The 12,302-nt window shown below is 31.3% G+C and overlaps 1 protein-coding gene across 4 annotated transcripts in view; it reads left to right on the forward strand.

The window, feature by feature from the left end:
- Window positions 1-12,302, forward strand: part of INTS13 (integrator complex subunit 13) — a 33,663-nt gene that overhangs the window by 8,774 nt on the left and 12,587 nt on the right. For 2 of the 4 annotated variants that reach the window (XM_039882452.1, XM_039882454.1), the window contains exons 3-8: window positions 197-271; window positions 5,619-5,821; window positions 6,199-6,279; window positions 7,431-7,521; window positions 8,850-8,978; window positions 10,500-10,584. In XM_039882452.1, coding sequence (XP_039738386.1) covers window positions 197-271; window positions 5,619-5,821; window positions 6,199-6,279; window positions 7,431-7,521; window positions 8,850-8,978; window positions 10,500-10,584 — 664 coding nt within the window. The remainder of the gene's footprint in view (window positions 1-196; window positions 272-5,618; window positions 5,822-6,198; window positions 6,280-7,430; window positions 7,522-8,849; window positions 8,979-10,499; window positions 10,585-12,302) is intronic. The other 2 variants (XM_039882453.1, XM_039882455.1) reach the window with 1 other exon arrangement.

Here is a 12,302-nt window from a genome sequence, read left to right on the forward strand (position 1 = left end):
CAAGAATAGCACCCAGTGCATACTAGGCATTCTATACCTATAAAATGAATGACTCAATCAACAAATCAGTACTAGAGACTATTATTTTATTTTAAATTATTTTTACTATTAACTAGTAACAAACTTTACATTTTAAATATGATGTAATCGGGTGGAATTGGAATTGAATACTAATTATTTCTTTGAAATCTATTAGGTGAATTTCATTGTGAGTGACTCTGGAGCACATGTTTTAAATTCTTGGACTCAAGAAGACCAAAATTTGCAGGAGGTATGGTTAGGTTTTAAGCTGTGGCCTTTTTGAAAATTATCAGAGTGTGGTAATACTTTATTAAAAAACGATTGATTTTTTTTTTTTTTTTTTAGCAATATAGTATTTGCAGTTTTAAAACACCAACTAATACTAAAAGAAAAATAGCTATCCATTCCAGTCTTTCCCCACTTCCTAGAAGCAAACTTTCGTCTGGCTCATTTAGTATTTATTTGCATATTTCTAAATAACAATTTTTACTGCCATTTATAGAGTTCTCAGTTTAAACTTTATCATTATTGTTGATGAGGATTTACCTTTTATGTTCCCTTTCACCCATGCCACTATGCCTGCCCTCTTCTTTTCCCTCATTTTCTCAATATTGTTATATCAGAATTTTTGGTTAATTTAAAAAATCCATATTTGCTTTATAGCATCTATATATAATAAAGTGTTGTTGACTGTTAAGCCAAGTAATATATATGATTATTTCCTTTCTTTTTTAAAGGTTTTATTGAGATATAGTTGACATACAGTATATATGGTGACATACAGCACTGTATAAGATATACAGCATAATGATTTGACTGACATATTATTTCCTTGTCCAACTTTTTGTTCCTGGAATTTATCATTTCTCTTTTTTTCTTGATTTGCTTCGTTTTCTGTGTATCTTGCTGCTTTTCCTCATGTCTCTACAAAACTGCACATTTTTTTTTTATTATAAACGTATTAGAAATTTAGAGTTTGATTTTTTTTTTCTTTGAAAATCTTTTTGGAGAGCAATTTTCTCTCCAGTTTGAACTGGCTGCTTTCTAGGCCCAGTGCACTGCTATCATTCTCCTCTCAATTTTTCAGATCCCAATTTTTTCCTCTTTGTGTGTGTGTGTGTGTGTGTGTGTGTGTGTGTGTGTGTGTGTGTGTGTGTGTGTGAGATCTTTTGTTTTCGTAGAGTATAACCTCCAGAATTTCTAATTCTTGGGTTGTAGACATTTAAGATTGGAAATAACTTTTTCTCAAAATTCTGAGGGCATTACTTCACCGTTTTATAACTTCTAATGTTGTTCAGAAGTCCAGTGCCATTCTTCATAATTTCTCTCTGAAATCCTTTAGAATTTTTTTCCCTATTATGTTCTGAAATTTCTCAACAATGTGCCTTAGTGTTATTCTTTTGTCATTCATGTGCAAGGCCTTATATTCTTCAGGAAAATTTCCCTATATTGTTTCTTTGATAATGTTCTTGTCTCTATGTTCTGTGTCTTTCTGGAGTCCCTGTTAGTGAGATGTTGGACCTCCTGGATTAAATTCCTTATTCTTTTTCTCATTGATCCTTTTATTATTGTTCTGCTTTCTGAGCCTTTTACCTATTTCCTTTTAACCCTTACCTGGAACTTTTTATTTGATTGTATTTTTAATTTCCAAGAACTTTTACTTATGCTTTAATCATGTCCATTTTTGACATATCCTTTCCCTTTATGGGTGTAATTTTTTAATGTGAGAGTATTAATAGTTTATTTGAAGTTTTCTTTTGACTTCTCTATGTTCTCAGAGTTCTTTTCATGTTGAGACTTTTCTTAAATGCAACCTTATTTAAAGGCAAGTTACTAAAGAGCAGATTAGAAGATTTGCTTGTTGTAGAGTAGATATTATTGATGAGGCTTCACTGTGGTTTAATTGTTTTCACTGGGTGATCTCCAGATGTGAGAATGAACAGATCATCTATCTTCCTGGGACTATTCAGGGTTTCCAGAGAAAATCTTCCATTGTTCTGCCTGTATGCTATAAACCTGGTTGCCAGCCTTCTGGGAGCCAGGGATGAGGGGAGATTTTACCATCCAGGCAGGCTTTCACTCAATCTTTGTTTTTGGTCTAGTATTGTGCTATCCGATATAGGAGCCACTAGCTATATATAGCAACCATTAGCTATTAAATAGCTACTATTTAAATTTACATAAAATAAAAAATTCAGTTTCTCTTTAGCACTAGCCATGTTTTAACTGTTCGGTAAGCTACATGTGGATGGTGACTACTGTGTTGGACATCACAAATATAGAACATTTCTATCATCACAAGAAGTTCTTTTGGGCAGCACTGGTCTAATATCTTACCCTTATACTCTATTATGCTTTGTGGAATTCATCCTTGGTATCTTTCTGGTTCAGTTCCTCCAAGGAATGCCATCCTATACCTGGGAAGATCAGGAAAAGGTAGTCACTTACATGGGTAGGGTTTGAGTAAGATTTGGGATTCAAGTTGCTCCTTATACTGACTTTAAGCCATTCATTGTTTTAAATATCTTGCCTTACCCCTGCTCTGTGTAGTACTTGATGTCTCCAGTTCCTGAACTTCTGGATTTTGAAGGTCATGTCATATTGTCTTTTTTCCTCTGTAAGCATTTAGATTTCAGCTTATTCAGTCATATAAAGTCCATTACTGTTTCTGTATACATTTTGATATTCTTGTTGACATATCTTACATCTTGTTGTCTCTTCCATTCTCTTTATCTTTGTGAGTTTGTTTGTTTTCTTCCCCCCTTTGGTTTATGCTTTTTGAAATTAAATTCCTTTACTACAGTTTTAGTGCAGTTTTAGGAGGGAGCAGAAATAAACCCATGCTCAATCCAAGTTTACGCTTTTTAAACATTATTTCTCTAAGGATATTGAGTTTGTGGTTGATTACATTCTTTATTATTGTTTAATTGGATAGAAGACATCAGTCTACTGGGTTCTTCACTGATGAATATGAACATGAAGGACAGGCAATAGTGAAATATTTGAATACATTGTTTTAATTATTTTATGTTAAAATTTTTCTGTGAATGGATGTACTTCAATGGAAATAATCTCATCCAAATGTGTTTTAAGTGGAACACTTTTAAAGAAAGTGTGTTTATCACAGTCGTTGGTCTTAAAATGTTGTGATTAATATTATAATATGTAAACACATCTAACCTTTAATTCTTTTGAGGTAACTCACTCAAGGGGTAGGCTTTTATTGGCTTGGCTTTGCATTTATATCATTCTAGAATAGTCTTTATTCTTTCATTACTTGAAAAAAATAATATTAAGGATTTCATTCATTCTCCCTGAATTGTCTTTTTGAAATGGTGTGTATTCTGCTTTACTTCTTTTAAGAGGTATTGTGAAAAGCTTGAAGTCTCTCTAGTATGTGAATAAAAATAAGCACAAATTTGTACAGATTTTCCTTACTTCATCTCTGCAATGCAGTAAAAGATATGCATTTGATAATGGTAGGTATACTGATAAGAGAATTACTACTTGCCTCTGCTTTCTGAATTCATCAGAAGGTGAATACACATTATATCACATTCATTGCTTTTAAATTACAGAGTGGAAACTCCAGTTGTGAAGGCAACTACATAGCAAATCACTGGTGTTTCAGATGATATAAAGTAGTTAACATTTTATATAAATTATATATAATCTTGTCTATGTTAACACATTTAATGTTTAGCTTTGGTTATTCATACACACCTTTCTCTAGCTATTGTGAATAATCATGAGTAACAAGTGAAGTAGATTGTAGACTGTTTGATTTGGAAGGATTGTCTACATCTTAAATTTTATTACAAAAAATTTGTCAGAATCAGAAGTTTTGGTCTGGTTTTTGTTGCCTAGATTATAGTTTGGAAATGTCACACTATATAGGACAAGTTTTATTACTATTTTCACTTTCCGATTAGAAAAAGAGCCAGGAGAGATTGACCACGTTCACCCAGTATTAAAAGGCGGAGCCAGAATTTCAATTCATTTCTGCTTTTAAAAGTTAAGCTTTCTTCTGCTACTTTCCCCAGGACCACAACGCCCCTTCCCTAAAAAGCTACCTTTAAATAAGCTACTCCTATGTACCTGGGGCTTTATGTAGTAGTTTTAAATACGCTGTATTTTTTCTTTCTTTTTTGATTACTTTTTATGAATAGATAATACCTATGAAGTTTTAAAATAAAATTTACATATATACATATATGTGTGCACATGTACATATATATGTGTGTGTGCATGTGTAACCAAAAGGTAAACCTTGACAAGTTTCCCACTCATCCCTGTCTCGGTTAGTGGTATGCTAGAGCCAGCTCATACCAGTGTGTGTGAGTCTACCAACTTCATATTCAGTGAAACTTGAAGTTGATTATGGTCAGAATATTTAACCATAGATATTGGCAAACACTACAAATTAGGGCTTTTTTTTTTTCTTTGGAGAGCTGGTTTACCAGCATATCACTCTTTATTCCTATCACTATTAGTTTTTCTTTTTAGAGCGTCTTTATGTATATACAAAGCAAAGTTTTCCTATTTTGTTCTTTTTCAAGATTATTTTTGCTATTCTGGGTCCCTTGCAATTCCATATGAATCTTGGGATCAGCTTGTTAATTTCTACAGAGAATCTGCTGGATTCTGACAGGGATTTTGTTAATCTCTACTTCAGTTTGGGTAATTGCCATTTTAACAATGTTGTCTTCCAGTCCTTGGACATGGGATGTTTTCTATTCATTTAGATCTTTAATTTCTTTTAAAATGTTTTGTAGTCCTCAGAGTATAAGATTTGTACTTCTTTTATTAATTTATTCCTAAATAGTTTATTTTTGGTGCTATTATAAATAGAATTGTTTTCTTAATTTCATTATTGGGTGGTTCATTGCAAGTGTATAACAGCACAAATGTTTTTTTGTGTATATGTATAATATATCCTCCAACCTTGCTGAACTTGCTTATTATTTTTAATAGTTTTTTAGTGGATTTTTAAAGATTTTCTACAGATAGGATCATATCATCTGCAACATAAAGATAGTTTTACTTCTTCCTTTCCAATGTGGATTCCTTTTATTTTTCTTTCCTTATTCCCCTGTGTAGAACCTTTAGCACAGTGTTGAAAAGAGTTGTGAGAATGGACATCTTTGTTTCTGATCTTAGGCAGAACATATCCAGTCTTCACCATTAAGCATGATGTTATCTGTAGGTGTTTTGTAGATGCTTTTTATCTACTTGAAGTTTCCTAGTTTGTTGAGTGTTTTTATCATGAAAAGGCTTTGGATTTTGTCGAATGCTTTTTCTTTTTATTTTTTTTTGCAGATGATCATGTGATTTAATTTTTTTTTTTCTATTGATACAATATATACATTAATTGAATTTCATGTGTTGAATCAACTTTGCATTCCTTGGATAAGCCTTACTTAGTCATGGTTTTTAATTGTTTTCATGTATTGCTGGATTCGGTTTGCCAGTACTTTGTTGAGGAAATTTGTGTCCATATTTATAAGATATACTGGTTTATAGTTTTCTTTTCTGGTGTTGTCTTTGTCTGACTTGTATTTACTTTTATCAACATAGTTGTTTTCCCTTTTACTTAGCTAATGGCAGCATTAGCTGCTGTTGGCCCTCCTAATCCACGGGCAGATCCAGAATGCTGCAGTATTCTGCATGGTCTCGTTGCAGCAGTGGAAACCCTCTGTAAAATTACAGAATACCAACATGAGGCCCGTACTCTACTAATGGAGAATGCAGAACGTGTTGGAAATAGAGGACGAATAATTTGCATTACTAATGCAAAAAGGTGAGACGTTAATCATGGTAATTCTTTCACAGAAGGAATTTTAATGTCTTGTTGCAGCTTTATTTAAAGGGCAACATGTTAACATTTAAGCATATCACAAGTGGCCTTTATAATATTGAAGCTGTGTTTGTCCATTTCTAACACAAAGACTCATCTCAGTGAAAACTGCTTAGATTGTCATCATGTCAGTTAATTTGACTTTTTTTTCTCACTAGTTTTTCAGCTGGTTGTTTGGTATTGTGAATGAACACACTAGAGACAGTCCTTATTGAAGTAATTTTGAATGCCTATGACAAGATACTACAGCTAAGTAGTGTTTAATTTTATTTCTCACTGGTTATTCCTTTAAGTTTGTTATATCTTTTTTATGCCATTAGTGATAGTCATGTGCGAATGCTTGAGGACTGTGTCCAGGAAACGATTCACGAGCATAACAAGCTTGCTGCAAATTCAGATCAGTGAGTATAATCCATAAATGAAATAAATATTTCATTTTATAGTCATATGTATTTTATTATAATTATTCCAATAATTTTAATAATAATTGATTGAATTTTCTTGAATTCTCTACTGGTTTTACAAATTAGTCAGAAAATATATGTTTGATCAGACGCTTTTTTCCCCATTTTCTCTCTTAGTTTAAAATTTTACTTTTTTTCCATAGGAAAGGTGATTAGAAAAATAATATTATATAAATTTATAATGCATATTTGTTTTGATGGCTTACTCTCAAACTCTGTTTCAAATTTGTAAAATGAGTAAATTATTGGTGGCATTATTCGGTATGTACCAAATCAAAATATAACAACTAATTGCATTATATAAATTTTTTAAAAAGAAAAAAACTTAAAGATATGCTTTGGATAGTTGCAATATGGAGTCTATATTAGATTGAGCTATTATTAATTTTCTTAACTGAACTACTGGTATTGTTAATGAGTAGGATTATTTTCACTAGGAGAAGCATGCTGAGGTATTTAGGAATGAAGTATCATTTCTTCTACAACTTATTCTCAGGTGGCTTGGGAAGAAAACGTGTATCTATTTAGATATGTATAGAGGAAACAAATAGAGCTAACGTTTAGTGAATCTAAGTTAAGGATATGTGGTATTCATTGAATAGTACTTTTCTTTCAACTGTTCTGTAGGTTTGGAAATTTCAAAATAAAAAGTTGAGGGAAACTTTAGCGTTACAAATCCTGTATTCTTGGAAATAACCAATTATAGGTAATAGTATTGCCTGATTAGTAAAACATTAGTAAAAGGTAAAATAATATGTAAAGGTAAAAATCAACACAATATGTTGATTTACTGTGTGGCAGTTATCTATTGAAAATTATACCTAATTATAAGAATTTTCCCTTTATTTTATCCTGCAAACACACAGAAAATTATCATTTTGCATTTGAATTTAATATAAATTATTCATTAAATGTTTGTACAAATACAACAATTTACAGTTTTTCTAAATATTTAGCTTTTGTGTTAACACTAGTATCGGATTATAGAGATACACTGTTTTAGTATATTAAACTCTCAGTGGTTTACCTGCCTAGACTCTTTATGTAGTATGTATTTTTATATTCTAAGTGAAAAGTTTCTCTTTAAGCCTTATGCAGATTCAGAAGTGTGAGCTGGTCTTGATTCATACCTACCCAGTGGGTGAAGACAGCCTTGTATCTGATCGTCCTAAAAAGGAGGTAAGTACAGAAGTAATAGAAGAAAAGATCATTGTTCATTATTAATAATAAATGCTGAGAATACTTAGCATTATAATGACACATGGCCAACATTTTCTGCCAAGAAGATATTTAGAGTTTTCAAAGCAACCTGTATATCAAAATACCTGGGTTGGTTTTTTATGTTATAATTGTAGATTTTTAAAGCGTTTTCCGTTTTGCTTGCCTGTTGATGTTAATTAAATATGTTGCAAAACCATACACAGTTTGTATTGTTCCTAAATTTCAATTATTATAATAGATTTCAATTGCTTTAATGACTTTTTATTCAGTAAAAATATTTTTTTCCTTATTAGAAAAGCATTACGCTAACAAAATTACACTCCAATAACAAATTAATTTTACCCATTCAGTTGGGGAAGAACTTTGGTTTTACTTTTTAAATAAAGATGAACAATTTTAAAGGAAAGATAAGTCTGTTGATTGTTAAAAAGATTTGCATCGCATAGTATTCTCTGTCAATGGTCTCTTTAGAAATACAGATATATGTATTTAAATAATTAAACGTGTGCATTCTTATGTTCTGGTTTTTCATTTAGCCTTATTTAACATAATCGTGAAGTATTACCTTAGTCTATGAATGTTTTATAGTTAAATGATGTTTTTAGGTCGTTAGCGTTACTGTGTTTTTAGGTGGTTTCCAATGTAAACCCCCCTTTTACTAACTTTTCTGCCTCTTGATAATGTGGCAATATGTTGACTTTACTTTGTGATAACTAAAAATAAAATTTGTTTACAATAAATATTGTTACCCTAGAATTATTAAAATTTTGTGTTACTTTGTTATAAGTAACTTTTGGCTGCCTTATCACATTTATTAGTAATAAAATATGTTTGTGATGATTTCCTCCATTTAAATAGTTTTATCTTCAGGGGTTTGTCCTTTCCACAAAATGAATTATTTTTTTTCTATGATACTTTGGGCCACTTCAAATCCATTTTGTGTATAAATAAATAGAATTAAAATTATAAATTAAAATGTATATTTAAATCAAAGACTGTTTTACTCTAAGTTTCACGAGGACAGGGACTTTGCCTGTTTACTGCTGTATCCTCCAATAGCTCACACAGTTTCTGGCACATAATGTAAATTCTACTTAATAGCTACCTATCTGTTGAATGAAAGTATAAACATTTATTGCTAAAACAATGATCATGGTTAATTTATGGACCTTTTTATTTTTCCAAGTTTTAAAAAGTAAAAATTTTTATGGGTTGAAGTAAAATAGTTAGCACTTGGTTACAATGTAGTAATGTTTTGTGGGGTTTTTTTTCATACCTTTCTGTAGTTGTCCCCAGTTTTAACCAGTGAAGTTCATAGTGTTCGTGCAGGACGGCATCTTGCTACCAAATTAAATATTTTAGTACAGCAACATTTTGACTTGGCTTCAACTACTATTACAAATATCCCAATGAAGGTAAACAGTTCTTTTTTCCTGCTATTTCGAAAGCTTTGTTTTGCTTTTTAAATATTTGTTTGACATGTATTATTTATTTTAATTGAACCTTAATTTTTTCTCCCCATATCATGTTTTCTGTTTTGCTAGCCCACATTCAGTGTCTTTGACCAGGTCAGTAAATACTGAAAAGCAACAAGAAAGGATCACAGAACAAAATGCTATATTTTTCTTTGCAATAAGAAGTCTATCGGCTTTTTTGTTTTTAACTATATTCTCATTATTTTCATCAAAATATAATCTCTCTCTTAAATGATTACTTTTTCTGTGATTCTTTTTCTGACAGTTGTGTTATTAGATTTTACTTATATTGTGTATTCTATTGGATCTTTTATTTTCTGTATTTTTATTTTTTCCCACCCAGTGTAAAGGTATTTGTAACTAATAAGTCTGACTAGGGAAAAATAGCTCATAGTTTTCAATAAGTTTATTACCCTAGCTGAGAAACCAAGAATGTGAGTCCTACGATTTTATTAATGGATTTTCTTAGGAACCTATTGTTACCTGTTCCTTTTCATCATATTATCATTAAGTTCTCTAGGACCAGCACACTGCCTGGCCTATAGTAAACTTTAAATGAATTTTTACTAAGTGGAGTTTATTTTAATTTTATTATGTTTACAAATAAAGTAACCAGTATATCTAAAAATGCTTGTAAGCTTACTTATAAGTTCCAGTTTCATTGTTTTTCCACCATATGATGAACACTAAATTGCATGAGAAATATTTCATTAGTAATTTCCTCCTTATACGATTGGCTGGCTCTTTAATAGAAATTGTAGCTTTACCCAGTAGAATGGTTTGGATGCAGAAGCAATCAACAAGTAGAGTAGCATACTAGGTGCTCTTTAATATATAATTTCATGAATTATAAGAAAAATACTCTGAAGGTGACAATACCTTGCTCTTAAAATTACATTTGTGTGCTACTGGTGTGACTTCAATCTCTGTCTTTTTCTTGTAAGTAGATAATATTGAAGTTTCTGTTTACTATTTAGTGAAAACAAGTTATTAAACTTGTTTATTAGTCTGTATTTGCTATTTTATGTAATTGGTGTTTGCTAATTTACTGTAGGTATTTAAAGATGCTATTTCCTTTCAATTTATATAAACTATTTCAGTTACATTATATTTGTATACAGACAATTTGTGTATATTTGTGCAAGACGATGCATTCAGAGTAAAAATATTTCTAAAATTTCTGGATTAATCATCTATGTTAATTCTGACATAATGTAAGAAAAATCATTAACTACTGTATTACTTATATATACCCACTGGTTTTTTGATAGAGTTCATATTGCAGTGGAAAACTGTTGCATCTTTAAATAGATTAATTACTGAGCAAACTATACCAGTATTGTAGCTAATTTTTATTGGGTGTATTTGATCTCATTTTAAGCAAAGAGAAAAATGAATAGTTAATAAATAACTTCATTATTTTGAAAACAAGAACCAAGTCATTTTAAATTTTGCTTTAAGGAAGAACAACATGCTAACACATCTGCCAATTATGATGTAGAACTACTTCATCACAAAGATGCACATGTAGATTTCCTGAAAAGTGGTGAGTAAGAGATATTGGAAAGTCTTAATTTGTAAGATCTAACATATGAGAGAATACTAAGCTTTGAGAAGTTCTTTAGTAAACAAACCTGATTGGCTTTAGTTTACTCCTATCCAAACTTGTCTGACAATGTCACCAATTAGTGGCCATTTACTTTGTGAAAGACTAAGCTAATGGAACAATATTGAGAAAGAGAGCCATTACAGGCATATCATAGTTTCTTTTGTAGGCACACCACCTTGGGAAGGGAAAAGAACAGAATGATAGACTTATAGCTTATCTGGGTAAAAATCAGTTGTTTTGAAATTTAGTGTTATTTTTTCCTTTAAAAAGTATTTGAAACAGTAGATCTCTATTCCAAAGCTGTGATTTCTGCAACTGTATCAGCATAATTTAGAATAGACGATTTTAGAGGTAGGAAATAAGAGCTTTAGCTAAAGCTTTGCCACCAGTTAGCAAGTCCCATGTATTTTTAGACTTCAGTTTGTATACTTATACGTTAAAAGTGCTGGATTAGATGAACTGTAATGTTCCATTCATTTCTGAAATTCGATGAAATTGCCTTTAAGATTTGACATTTTGTTAAAGCATTTAGGATGTTTTCTATGTAAATTGATGCTATCAGAGAATTAAATGGTTAACTTTCATCATCTTGTATATATTTTTTCTGAAGTTAGTACCATTACCCAGTCATAACATTGGTTACATGTATAAGGAATCTTGCAATGAGCATAACATAAATTTCTAGCAGGAATAAAACTATTAAGGCAAATACATATAGAATGTTTAACAAAGGAACGTAAAGAACTTGTTTTTGAAAATATAATATGTGGAAATTACTAAGAACCTGTGAGGTAACATCAGTTTTTTAAATTATTTATTTTTAAAACTTAGAAAAATGGTAAAAATCTTCTTTGAACACAACATATTTCTCTAAAATAGTTGATTGACCTGTAGTTCTATGTATTGCACATGGACACCACGTGCAAATGCTGTGGTACCGATAGGAACACAGTGCTGTGGGATCACAAGGTTGTTGCATGTGATTATGCCTCTCTGAGTTATGCAAGCTTTATAGAATAGGTGACATTAGAGCTGGATTTTGATGAATAGGTTTACACTTTAGCCTAGATATCTTCTCTGAGCTCCAGATCTATACAGATGGTTCCCAACTTACAATGATTTGACTCATATTTTTGATTTTTCCAATTCATGATTGAAAGCATTATGCATTCAGTAGAAACCATACTTCAGATTTTGAATTTTGATCTTTTCTCGGGCTAGAGATATGCAGTACAATAGTCTCTTATGACGCTGGGCGGTGGCAGCAAGTCACAGCTCCCAGTCAGGCACATGATCACAAGAGTTAAAAAACAATACATTACAGTGTACTGGGCTGCCCACGGTTTGGGGATATTGCGTTCTGCATATGTTTAAAGTAGGCTGGGCTAAGCTACGATGTTCAGTAGGTTAGGTGTATTAAGTGCATTTTTGCCTCATGATCCATCCTAAGTCGAGGAGCATCTGTATATTACTGCCTAATTATAGTAAGTCCTCATTTAATGTTGTTGATAGATTCTGTGACTTTAAATGAAACAATGTCTAACAAAATCAGTTTTACCTTTGGCTAGTTGATATAAATAAGAGTTAAAGTCCTGTGCCATCTCATCAGTGTTATAAAGAAATGACATTGAATGAAACATGTTATTCAGAGGCCT

This window comes from Pteropus medius, unplaced genomic scaffold (assembly GCF_902729225.1).
Source record: "Pteropus medius unplaced genomic scaffold, Ma_sr-lr_union100, whole genome shotgun sequence".
Taxonomy (NCBI): Eukaryota; Metazoa; Chordata; class Mammalia; order Chiroptera; family Pteropodidae; genus Pteropus; species Pteropus medius.